The sequence below is a fragment of the Ictalurus furcatus genome, chromosome 2 (assembly GCF_023375685.1).
Source record: "Ictalurus furcatus strain D&B chromosome 2, Billie_1.0, whole genome shotgun sequence".
Classification (NCBI taxonomy): Eukaryota; Metazoa; Chordata; class Actinopteri; order Siluriformes; family Ictaluridae; genus Ictalurus; species Ictalurus furcatus.
In genome coordinates this window covers 11,970,972-11,983,776 of record NC_071256.1, presented here as the reverse complement: position 1 = coordinate 11,983,776, position 12,805 = coordinate 11,970,972, and the positions used below count along the sequence as shown (strand labels likewise).

General features: G+C 40.3%; 1 protein-coding gene across 2 annotated transcripts in view; it reads right to left on the bottom strand.

Annotated features, from left to right (window-relative positions):
• Window positions 1–12,805, bottom strand: part of prkcbb (protein kinase C, beta b) — a 125,681-nt gene that overhangs the window by 32,733 nt on the left and 80,143 nt on the right. For both annotated transcript variants that reach the window (XM_053648215.1, XM_053648224.1), the window contains 2 exons: window positions 8,658–8,831; window positions 6,235–6,326 (listed from right to left, as the gene is read on the bottom strand). In XM_053648215.1, the coding sequence (XP_053504190.1) occupies window positions 6,235–6,326; window positions 8,658–8,831 (266 nt within the window). The remainder of the gene's footprint in view (window positions 1–6,234; window positions 6,327–8,657; window positions 8,832–12,805) is intronic.

Sequence of the window (12,805 nt, the reverse complement as noted above, 5' to 3'; positions counted from 1 at the left end):
TATTCACAGCACTCAAAACCACGCTATATAAGACACCTTTTTAACACTATGACTTTGCGAAGTATTACGCTCAGTTGCCTAGTCTCTGTCATATTTCCAAGCCTTATATCGTGTTTGCTTTTCTGAACATGGACTTTGTTTACCCTGTTGACCTCAGTTCTCTGTTCTGCCTAGTTTAGCCTGTTTGCCTGACCATTTGACCCTAGCCTGCCTTGGACTTTGTTTTCTGCCTGATCCTTTGTACTTCGTATTGTTTGATTAAACTGCCATACCTGCAATTGCTTCCGTCTCAGCCTCCATTACGTGACAAATGCAAATTCAGCAACGAATTCATTCCCCCAAGCCATTTGCAATTATTTGCGATGACCAACTGAAATGAATGAACTTATTAATAAGGAAAAACAAGGTTAAAGTCCATGATAGATCAATAAAAATACATTTATAAAATCATACAGGGATTTATAAGTTATGTGTGTTCAGAGATGGGTTATACAGCTTCTTAAGTCGATTTTCTTAAATCAATTTTTGACATAAAATCTAATATGATGTAAAAGCATTTAAATATAAATGTCAACTAAAAAATTAAATAAAGATGCCAAGCATTGAAATAAAAAATCTAATAGGAATCTAGTTTATTGCCAATATACTGATACATAAATAGTTCTAGTTGTAATTATCACCCCATCATATATATAATAGCACTTTAATCAGCACATTTTATCATCCATCCATCCATTCATTTTCTGTACTGCTTATCCTTGTCACATAATTCACGTAATGGAGGTTAGGATGGATGCAGGTGCAGATAAGAGCTTTTATTAAAGACAGGCAGGCTGACAAATCCAAATCACAAGACAATAGCATGCTCAAAAACAGGCAATGGGTCAGGCGATCTGCAAACAGGCACAAACTAGGCAAAACCGGAATCGAGAACGAGGGCGAGAACAAGATCAAAATAATAACACATGAACCAAGAAACAAACGCTTGGTATACGGAAAACTCACGTAATTCTTCGCAATGTACATAGATACACGAGGGGTTTAAATAACAAACGTAATCAAAGGTGAAATACAAAACAGCTGAGACTAATGATGACACATACGGAAAACAAACAATGACAATACAGGGGCGGGGACAGGAAGAACCATATCAAAACACATGTGTCAAAAGTAAACAGAGTCAGAGTCACTGAAAACTCGAGCTTTTACTTCGGGTTTCCGAGCACACTGCATGCTACAGCGCTAGCTCGAGGGGAAATCATGAGAATCCTACACAGGGTCACAGGGGAGCCTGGAGCCCATCCCAGGGGACTCGGGGCATGAGGCAGGGGACACCCTGGATGGGTGCCAGCCCATTGTAGGGAACAATTGCACACACATTTACACACTCATTCACACACTACGGAAAATTTGGAAATGCCAATCAGCCTACAACGCATGTCTTTGGACTGGGCGAGGAAACTCCCGATGCATGGGGAGTACATGCAAACTCCACATACACAGGACAGAGTCAGGAATAAAACCCCATCCCTGGAGGTCTGAGGCAAACATGCTAACCACTAAGCCACCGTGCCCCCACATTTTATAATTTTGCATTTCAGTTTTTTAGATTGTGCAGCGTAGGTTAACTGTGCACCAAACTTAATGAAGCCATGAGACACTAAATAGAGGTCATAAAACTATAATGTGTGTGCTGGACTTAACACTTCTCACTTGAGACAAGGTCAAGCAAGAAATATGTGCTTATATTCAAGATCAGAATTGCACATAACTGACAAATGCCTCTGTTTTAAGCAAACTCCATTCCGCATGCATAGTTCTTACATAACTTTTGAATAGTACTTGAAAAGCCTGTAGTTTTGTCTTAGTTCTGAATACTGATATGCACAATTTTGGTATTAAGTCCTCACTCTGCGTGTATAACTCAACTATGAATATGGCCCAAAGTGTCTTTAGACATTAACTTTTCACTGAGCAGCATTCAGTTTAAAACAAAGTGAAACAAAAAAAATAAAAAGTCTGATTACCTAATTTCTGTCTAGAGCTTGTATACATGTCATTTGATACAGGGCTTCTGAAAACAATGGACTGATTTTCACAATACATTAATTTGGCATAGTACTTGATCAATGTCTGCAAAGTGTGACAGAGCTTAGGGGTGATTTACATCAAAGCCGAAATTTTAATTTGTCATAACAGAAGTTATACAAAAAACCTTCTGTCATACAAAAAAAACGTTGCGATACAACGTTTCTTATTGTACCTGCATTTAACAGTTCACAAGTTTTATAGCAAATTATCAACACATGACAGAAACCCCATAATTCTAAACGATAGACTTACATTGTACTGTTCTGTAAACAGGCTTTAATACTTGTACAATGAGTTTTTGGTATTCAAGGCATTGTAAGGCAAAATGTTCTGACAACTCAAAGTTATGATGTGATGTTGACTGACAAAATGGCAGAACACTGTTTGATTATTGACAGATACTAGGGGTTTTGCAATGTTATTTTTCGATATATTGCGTCCTTTCTTAGTAGTTTACCAAAGCATCAATGGTCGGAGTCTTTGCTTGGCTAAATGTGTTAATGTTAGCTCATTTATACCACAGTTTGAATACACAGAGAATATGTTTCACTTACTGTTAAATGAATGATTTGAAAATAGCAACACATTTATATACATATTTAGCTTTAATCTGGTTGGTACTAGGGGGTCTTGGTACCTGTCAATCTATAATCCAAAATGTGATGTATAATATATAATAATAGTGTAGTATATTAGTATGTGTCGTAGTATGTGTTACTCCTCTTCTCAGAAATTCGCTTCACATGTTTAGATAGAAACCTACCTAGAGAGATTAGTATGTGTGTGTGTGTCTCTCTGTGTGTGTGTGTGTGTGTGTGTGTGTGTCCTCATTAACTGAAGGTCGTTCTGCAGAGGCAGCAAGAGCAGCACTGTAGGGGTCTGAATATATCTATTCTCTCTTTCTTTGTCCTTTTCTCAGTTTCTGTCTCTGCACAACTTCAAAAGCAAGACAGAGAAATGGGGACAATGTCAGAAAGACATTGATGAAGAAGAGCATGGAAGAGCGTGCTCTGCAACAGAAAGGGAGAAAGAGAGAGACAGAATAACAGAGGCATAGAGAGAATGAGACAGAGAAATCAAGCACACAGAGGGAGAGACACAGAGAAAGTGAGAAACACAGAGAGGACTGTATTCAGAGTAGAGTTAAGCAGGAATAATGAGGAGTTAATACTGAAACTGAATATATCAGTATACAGACCTCAGATGTAACTGCAGACTTAAGTGCTGCTTGTGGCACAGGGCAAAGTTTGATCAAAACAGAGAGGTGTCTCTACTGAGTGTGATTCCAATCTTGGACTTTTTTTCTTGTGTGATATTGTCTCAACACCTGGTTTTGTCTATCTAATTCTATCTACTTTTTTCATACCTAATTGCTTACAAAATTCAGAAAACCATGTAGAATAATACAAAAGTCAATTAGTAAGGAACATAATACATTAAAAAAAAGTGATACAAAAGGAAATCAATGCAGGTATTTGCAGAAAAAAATGTGTTATCCTAAATACTGCTTGAAAATAAAAACCTTTTTCAACATAGTGAGGGAATTCCATTCCACCATTGAGGAGCCAGGACACTGAAGCAGCCAGTGTTTGCATTACAAGCATGCATGAAAGTTAGAGATGGGCTTGCCAGACAACTGATGACCTAAGTTGGCCTGCAGATGTGTAGTTGTAAACTAGGGAATGTAGATAATATTTATATATATAAAATAAATAAATAAATAATTTTAAAAAAACCCACACTTTTGGACGCCTGGAAGAAATAAGTTTTGAATTTGATTCTTGCTGAAACAGGAAGCCTCAGTAGGAGATTAAATGAGAGCACTTCACATGGTTAAAAACCAGGGAAGGAAACCAGAGAGGTAAAGCTGTGAGTAATCAGAGTAGCACTGATAAAATAGCTGATCACTGAGCCCAGTAATTTGGTAGCGAAAACAGTGGACCAAGAACTGACCTAAAGAAGGATGAGGACAGTGGACATTTTGTATGTCATTATTATTTTTCTTTATATGTAGAAAACTGGAGTGACTCTTAAGACAATCTCCACAAAGGCAAGTATCTAGAACAGTTGGCATCCCAGGGTCATTTAGTGGAAGATATAAAGATAAGTGAGAACTGCATGTTCTAGGGTCTTGGACAAAAATGGAATAATATTTGGGTTAAACAAATCTGAATATAGAAAGAACCAGACTACTTGGTAGAAATACACCACCCACATATATGATGTGAGGTCATTGGAAATTGTCTTCAAAAAGTAGAATGGTATTGAGTCAAAGCAGACAATTAATTTAACAATTATTTTATATTTTATTTTTTCATGGCCATTAGCACCACTTCTTTCTAAGTGGCTTGCTTAAATTAGTTCTGCCATGACTAACGTATGCATGATTTATACTGCTCCTAAATATTGCAGTCACGGACTCTAACTATAATATATGCTCTCTTTAGATGTCTTCTGTCTACCTCTTCTCTCACTCCTGTTGTGTCTCTGTCTCTGTCCTTGGTGTCTCTGTCCTCTACTGCAGTAGCATTAAGTTAAGTTATCCTTAAGTTTTTCTTAAGTGTGCACTAGCAGTAATCATAATAGGAGGCTAACAGCCTACTACCATGCTAATGGCATAGTAACAGGAAGCAGTGTTGGAATACTAACAACCAAGGTAGGTTCAGTACATGGCATTCTTCATATTGCTTCCTCCTATAAATTTGCAAAGTCTTGCTCCTGACAAGTTTGCTCTGTTGTTGGGAAAATGTTTGATGATGCAACAGATGACCGTGGCTAGGAGTCTGAGAAAACACCACGGTAAATGTGGGATAAAAGGTCTTGTGTCACTCTCTCCCTTTTCATAAGTTTGACAATTCAGGATGTGACGGATTCATATGCCTACAGAGAAAGCACACTACCCCTAACCCATATTATTGTGTGATGGGGACCTAGATAAAGACCTGAAAATCTACAATACATTTGGGAGAAAACTGGATTTAAAGTGCACCTATTATGGTCATGTAGTGTGTTATAGAGCTGTTTGTAAATGTAAAAACCGCAAGACAAGCAGAGTTATTGACTCCCAAAAGAAGGAACCGATTCTGAACAGCTGAAACGAGTCGTTAGTCATTCCAGACTTACTTCCTGTACTAACCTACATAGGTTTGCAACAAAAAGCCCCGCCTCTGGTCTTCATTGGCTGCTTGCTCACAGTGGTAGACCAATCACAACAGACTGGGACATCTGACCAATCAGAGCAGAGTATGCTCTTTAAAAGGAGGAGTTTAGAATGAATCCTTTAGAATGGATCATTGAACGAGTCGTTTGTGACACTGGGTCTGAAAAAAGGTAATGCTGCAATTTAAATTATGAGCACATTAAAGTGTTTTTTGACTTTGGATGCATGTAAATCTATTGTATGAGACCTCTAAAACAAAATTAGGCACGTTTCAAAACCATAATATGTGTGCTTTATAACAATTTCAATGCTTCAACCACTAAGCACAAAAACACAAAAACACTATCCCCACCTACGCAGATAGTAAATACTCAGATAACTCACAAAACACATCTTTACACAATCACTCTAATAACCCAGGTCTAAACCCTTTCTATCAGCACCAGGATAAATCCTCCTGCTCCTAAAACCAAATGACATACACCATAATAGGTTTCTTGGTGTGCATAGCGCTGCATATCAGTGGAAGCTGTTAATGGACTGTTAATGCAAGCCTATTGAAAGAGTAAAAAGAAGCTAACAGAGTGCTAATAAAAAAACTAACAGGGTGTAAACAGAAGATTGAGATGAGTCCCAAGGATGTGATACTGAAAGGCTAAGGCGGTGCTAACACAAAGCTTATTGAAGGCTAAAAGCATGCTAACAGAAATCTAATGCTACCTTACATACACAATAAAATTATGCACTCAACCTACAAAATAATAATAAGAAGAAGAAGCAGAAGAAGAAGAAGAAGAAGAAGAAAATGTTCAGCTTCTGAAAAGTAATTATGGAATTGTGGTGTTCTTGTGTAATTATCTCATTATTATGATATGTCCAACATGACTTGAAGGCAGCAAAAATGAGTGCTCAAAAACTATAATCTAAAAGTGAGAGTGTAAATGCTAAAAAGCTAAAAGTTAGAGTGTAGTGCCAGTACTCACACTGCATGTGGCTCCTTGAACTTTCCGACCTGCTGGATCTGGTACATCAGATCTCCTCCATTAATGTATTCCATTACAAAGTACAGCCGATCCTATACACACAACAGAGGAAAAAGTTGCTTTTATAGTGCTTCCATAACAAATTTGTCCCAGAAAGATCCTACTGATAAAAAGTGCTTTAACCACTTGTGAGCAAGCCTGAGGCACCAGAGGTAAGGAAACACTCCCTTATACAGGGCTTGGAGGCAGAAACTTTGAAAGCAGCTGAGACTCAGCAGGGGACCACTTTCACCTCTGGCTGGCACTGAAAACCTGGAATTAAATACGAGTTGGGAAGTGGGAGGGAGGGAATTGTTGGGATAAACTGGAAAGATGATCAGAATTAATATGGCAGGAATGGAATGTGTGAGGAAAGGGAGTTGGAATGAATAGGAGAAAGGGTTGGAATGTGTAATAGGAGGGATTGGGATAAACAGGAAATGAGGTTCAAATAAAAAATGGGAGGCATAGAATGTGTGAGGGAGGGGTTGTGATAAATTGGTGTATGCATGTGTGTACATATATATGTGTAGAAGTAGGAATAAATGTTACAAATGTTAATATGTTACATGCCAATAAAGCAACCTTTTGATGTTTTGACTTTGACTTTGAGTTTGCAAACATTGACAGAGATGGAAGAAGCATGATCCTTGGCAGAGACAAACAACTCTTTGAAAGAGGAAGGAAAGGGTTGCAAATCTTGATAGAGAAACATAGAGCTGCCAAAAATTTACAGTGAGGGGTTACAATCCTTAAGAAAAGGAGAGAGAAGAGCCACAACCATCAATAATGAGGGGAAGGGACTGAGATCACTAAGAGCAAGAGACAGGCAGTGATCCTTGAGCGAAATAGTGGGGGTTGAGATTGTTTGAGATTGTATATGAGATGATATACAAGCAATAAAGGAGCATCTGGAAGTGCCAGAGCGGGAGAGAGAGACGCATGTGCGCTTCGTGTTGGAGTTATGTTTGTGTGTTTTACATTATGTTTGAGTTCTGTTGATCATTAAACGTTACGTTTATGTTCAGCCGGTTCCCGCCTCCTCCTTGCCCATCTTTAGGGGTTTATATTGGTGACGAAACCCGGCAAAGAGGAGGGACGTTCTGTCCGAGAGACCTCATCGCTATGGGAAGATTTTGGCACAGAGGAAGCATGGTGCTGAAGCGGTTGCTGGGGAGGACGGAGGAGTCGCTGCCATCCCCTGGGTTGGTGGCGGTGTGGCTGCCATCTGCTGAAAAGGGGAGGAGCTGTAGCCATCCGCCAGGAAGTTCAGTGCCATCACCCAGCATTGTGGGAGATCACTTCCCAGCTCTCTGATGACCAGAAGACAGCGTGTCTGTGTTGGACATGCGCTTTGTGTTGGAGATGTGTTTGTGTGCTTTATGTTCTGTTTAAGGTCTGTTTATTGAACCGGTTCTCGCCTCCTCCTTGCCCATCTTTAAGTATTACAGTTTATCTTCTGCTGCACTATGTACAGAAAAAAAACCATTTAATTTTGCAACTTCATTCTGCATGCAGAACAAATAAGAGAATTTGTTTTTGTCTTGTCTATTAAACTTCAACAGCTTGGCAGGATCAAGTTGGAAATGCAACGACTGCAGTACTGGAATGAGTAAGTGAGTTAACGTCTACAAGTTGCTGGCTTTAGGAAAGAATGCCAAGTTTGGCAGTCCAGGGGAGGCTCAGTTGAGCCTCTGCTCTGCTACTGTGAGAGGAGCCAGCTGAGTATATGTGTTATCTAGCTATGAAAATGTTGGTTGGTGGATTGCTTACACTAGATGAAATGTGTGTGTGTGTGAAACACTGCAGTAGACTGGGGTCTAATTCAGGGCAGATTTCTGCCTTGTGTCCTGTGTTCCTAGCTTTGGAAGCAACTCTGACCAGGATAACGCAGTTACTGAAGAAAATTTAATGCCGCTTTTCTCTCTCTAACATCTGTCTCTCTCTCTAATGCCTCGCTCGCGCTCTCTCCCCCTTTGTGTGTATGTGTATGTGTGTGTGTGTGTGTGTGTGTGTGTGCGCGCGTCTGTTCAGCATGCTGTCGGATCCGCTGCTGCTCCACTGCACCCAAAGATTTGTCTGACATGCTGGCCTCCCTTTCTGTTATTTACATTGTGCGTGTGTGTGTGTGTTCTTTATGTGTGTGTTCATGTGTGTTTTAGGTCATGTGCTGTGAGTTATAAAAAATACCAAGTGACATGGCATACAGAGGAGTGTATGAATGTATGTATGTGTGTACGTTTCTATGTGTTTGTGTATACTCATCTCCTAATTGTATAGACACCATCCTAATAAGAAATTAAGACATTTTGAAGACAGAGTGTGTGTTTGTGTGTGTGTGTGTGTGTGTGTGTGTGTGTGTGTGTGTGTGTGTGTGTCTGTACCATGGTCTGGAAGCAGGAATGCAGCTGTGTGAGAAAAGGAGGTTTTCCTGAAAGTGCTAACACCCTCTTCTCCACCATGGTACACTCCACATCATCGTCCTGAATCACCACATCTTTCTTCAGAATCTTTATAGCAAATAACTCATCCGTTCCCTTCATCTCAGCCAGCATTACCTGAAAGAGAGAGACAGAGAGACAGACAGAGAAAAGTGGATATGGTACAGTGTGCACAGTAGATCACAAAGAACATTTGCTATAAAAGAAGGCATTCACTCTTGAAGACCATATAACAAATAGCCAATAGCTTGCTAGTTAGTCGTTATGCATTAGTGGTCAACATATATTAGGATATAAGAAGAGGATACAGAGATACTAAAGACATATACCCTTTACTTCTCTGTTAATGATGTGTGGGAATAAAAGAGAGAAATATAAAGCAATAGAAACATACTGACCGGAGGATAAACAGACAGGTAGCAGGCATGGAGACCCTGTCAGTATCACTGATAATGGCTGGAACCAGATCCAGAGTTGCATAACGTAAAATTGTTCACCTAATCATTGAGAGATTGCGAGTTTGAAAACCGATAAGGCAACAGCCATCCATAGCTGGAAGTCAAGAGAGCAAAATTGACTGTGCTTTCAAGGATGGGAGGAATGGAATTATTCTCTCTCCCCTGTCAATCAGAGTGACGGTAGCCAATCACGGGTGTCTGTGAGCTCACATATCTGGAGGAGGGCAGAGGTCGCTTTCCACAGAGTGTGTTAAACTGCCCTGTGATGCAGCATGAGCAGCAGTTCAAAAAGTTGTGTAGGTTGGCGTCACATATCTCAGAGGAAGCGGTGTTTGCCCCTAGTCAGTAGCTGTTGTGTAATGGGGGCTGTCAGCTGGTAGGTGGGGACAAATACCAAATTGGGGAGAATATGAAAAAAAGGTGGAACCATGGTCAAAATGGGCTGTGAACATCCCTAGTTGCATAGTGTGTCAGATGTGCTGCAATGTCTTCCACCCAAGTGGAAGCAGTGCATACATTTGTAGATTTCGTCATTCATATGACACTGGATTCAAGCCCTATCCGTGAATCACACTGCACAGAAAGTTGTCTGTCTTTTTGCAAACAGCTCATTCTTATTTGCTGAATGCATTCCAAATTAGCTGAACTCCTTGTCTCAATTTTCCAATCCTTGGCACAGGACTGTTGCAAGACAACATGTGCACTGACTGCATGAGCCTGGTAGGTAGGCCGATCTTAAAGAAAGAAGGTGTGCAACTGCCACATTCAGAGGTTGCTTGCCCATCTCAACATTGCTTGCATTATGCCCCATTAGTGGTTGCTGTAAAACACCACAGGGTGTGTGTTCATCCTCTTACCACAACTTGACTTAACTGTTGTCATATGGTCCAAAAGATGGTAAGCATTCAGCCCCCTCTGAAACAGTCTGAAGTTCAACATTCCCAGTTTCATTAGTGGATTTGCTGCCACGAACATCCCAGCTGGATGTAGGAAGTCTGCATATGGGTGATGAGTTGCCACTAGAAATTTCCTGACTACAGCCATGAAAAAGATACCTCTTTATTAATATCTTAAGATTAATTATATTATTAAGATAATATTAATTATCTTAATATCTTAAGACTTAAGATAAAATCTTCCACCACAAAGAACTCATGCAGCAACATTTATTCCCAGTGTTTCCAGAGCTTTGTCTGGTTTGTATCTGTAGCAGCCAATTGTTCTGACCCTAGTGCTAACATTGTTACCACCCTTGAATTGGTATATTTGTACTTGAATTGAATTGGTACATGAATTGGTACAATTGGCCCTTATCCAGAGCCAATTGTACCAATCTCATTTATACAACTGAGCAGTTGAGGGTTAAGGGCTTTACCCAAAGGCCCAGCAGTGGTGGTGCAGGGATTTGAACTCACAACCTTCCGATCAGTAGTCCAACATCTTACCCACTGAGCTACCACTGCCCAGACAACAGGACATCTGGACATCATTCTGCCGACGATGTAAAAAAGTGGAATAACTGCCTGTGTTCCACTGCAAATGGATTGTGGTCACAGGTTTGTGGACGGAACCCCTTTCGGCTAGATTTTGAAATGTGTCTATGTGGATTTGCCCATTCAGCCATAAGATCATTTGTGAGGTCAGGCACTGATGTCGGATGAGGTGGTCTGCAGTGCAGTCAGCGTTCCAGTTCATACCAAAGGTTCAGTCAGGTGGGGTTGAGATCAGGGCTCTGTGCAGGCCACTCAAGTTCTTCCAAACCAACCTTTGCAAACCATGTCTTTATGGACCTCACTTTGTGTACAGGGGCGTTGTCATGCTGGAACAGGTTTGGGGAAATTGTAATGCGACAGAATACAAAGACATCCTTTACAATTGTGTGCTTCCAAATTTGTGGCAACAGTTTGGGGAAGGTCCATATATGGGGGTTATGGTCAGGTGTCCACAAATTGTTGGCCATACACAGTAGTTAATGTGTATCTCAGGACTGTGGTCACAAACCAATTGTTTTTGTTCATGCATCACATCATTTAAACAAAGCCTACAGAATGGGAATTGTTTTTAAAAAAGACATTTAAAAAGACATATGCAGTACTTAGTCCATTTTAATCAGACCCTGGTGCATTCACCATCGATGCAGTCATTTGGGGCAGGTGAGAACTCAACACCAAAACAACTGGTCCTATACCTATTATTTACCATCTGTTAACAATATCCTTTGGACAGTGCACTTACAACCACTTACAGTAACTGTTAACAACTACCAACATTTCAGTACCAACCACAAAGCTTTAACATATTAGCTATAGGTTTTATATGTAGCCGATTTCCTTAGCTTTAGCTAAGCAAATCAGAAAAGGAGATACAGCTTGAGTATACCAGTGCACACACAACCTCTTGGCACACAAGGCCAACTGATTAAGAGTGTGAACATAGGAGCGATGAAAACTGGATCCACAATGGCTCTGTACTCCATATATAGGACAGTTAACTCCAGAATTATTGGCACCCCTGGTAAAGATTATGAGAAATATCTTTGTGGTTAATTAGCTTAATCTTACACTGAAAATATAAGAGACATCTATATCTTTATATCCACCTTTAAGTGATGTAAATATATTCTAAGAAATAAAAATGTGTTGAGTGCATGAAGATGGTAAAAACATTTTCCCCTCTGTCCAATTGATCATTTCTGACATTTTCAACTTGTTGGAATTTGTGAAGAGAAGGAAGGAAGACAAACAGGCATAAACAGAGCCAGTCAGTATAGTTGGGAGAGAGAGAGACAGACAGAAATTTAATATAGAGAAATGGTAGAATGGAGAGAAAGAGAATAGAGGCAGACAGAATGGACAAGAGAAGAACAGAATGAAGTAGAGAAAAACAGTGTGGAATAGAGAAAGACAGAGCAGTAGCAGTGAGGCGATTCAGAAACATTTTCTCTGTAATTGAGAAATTTGGAAAAACATCTGTTACACCTACACAAACACACACACACAGACACGCACACACACGCACGCACACGCACGCACACACACACACACACACAATCCTCAGCCTCCCAGCAGCACTCAATATGCCTGTTCCCATGGCAACTGCCAGCTTTTGAAATGGAAGACCCCACACCCCACACACACACCATTTTCCTCTATCTATCTGTCTATCTGTCTGTCTGTCTCTCTTTATCTCTGTCCTTCGCTCTGTCTTTCTATCTGTCTCAATCATCTGTTGATTTTATTCCTCTCTGTTCATCAGTGTATTTGCTAAACCTACATTCATTTTTGTGGCATTAGGGCATGACTACAAAATGGCAGACTTCCAAAACAGTGAATTCGGCTTGGATAGGGATGTACAGCAGCTCTTCTGAAGACGAAGACAGAAAGCAGACAGACAGAAAGAAACAGAATAAGAGAGTAGAACCGAGAGATTAAAGGGAGGGAGAGAGGATAAAGACATATGACGCAGGTGGAGACTTAAGGAGAGAGCAAGGGACAGAGACAGAGAGAGGGCAGAGGCAGAGCTTGTAGGAAGAGAGAAAGACAGAGAAGCGAATAAGGGAAAGAGAGAGATAGGAAGAGGACAGAAACAGAGGGAAAGGAGAGAGATTCAGAGAGGGAGGCAGAGGTAGTCAGA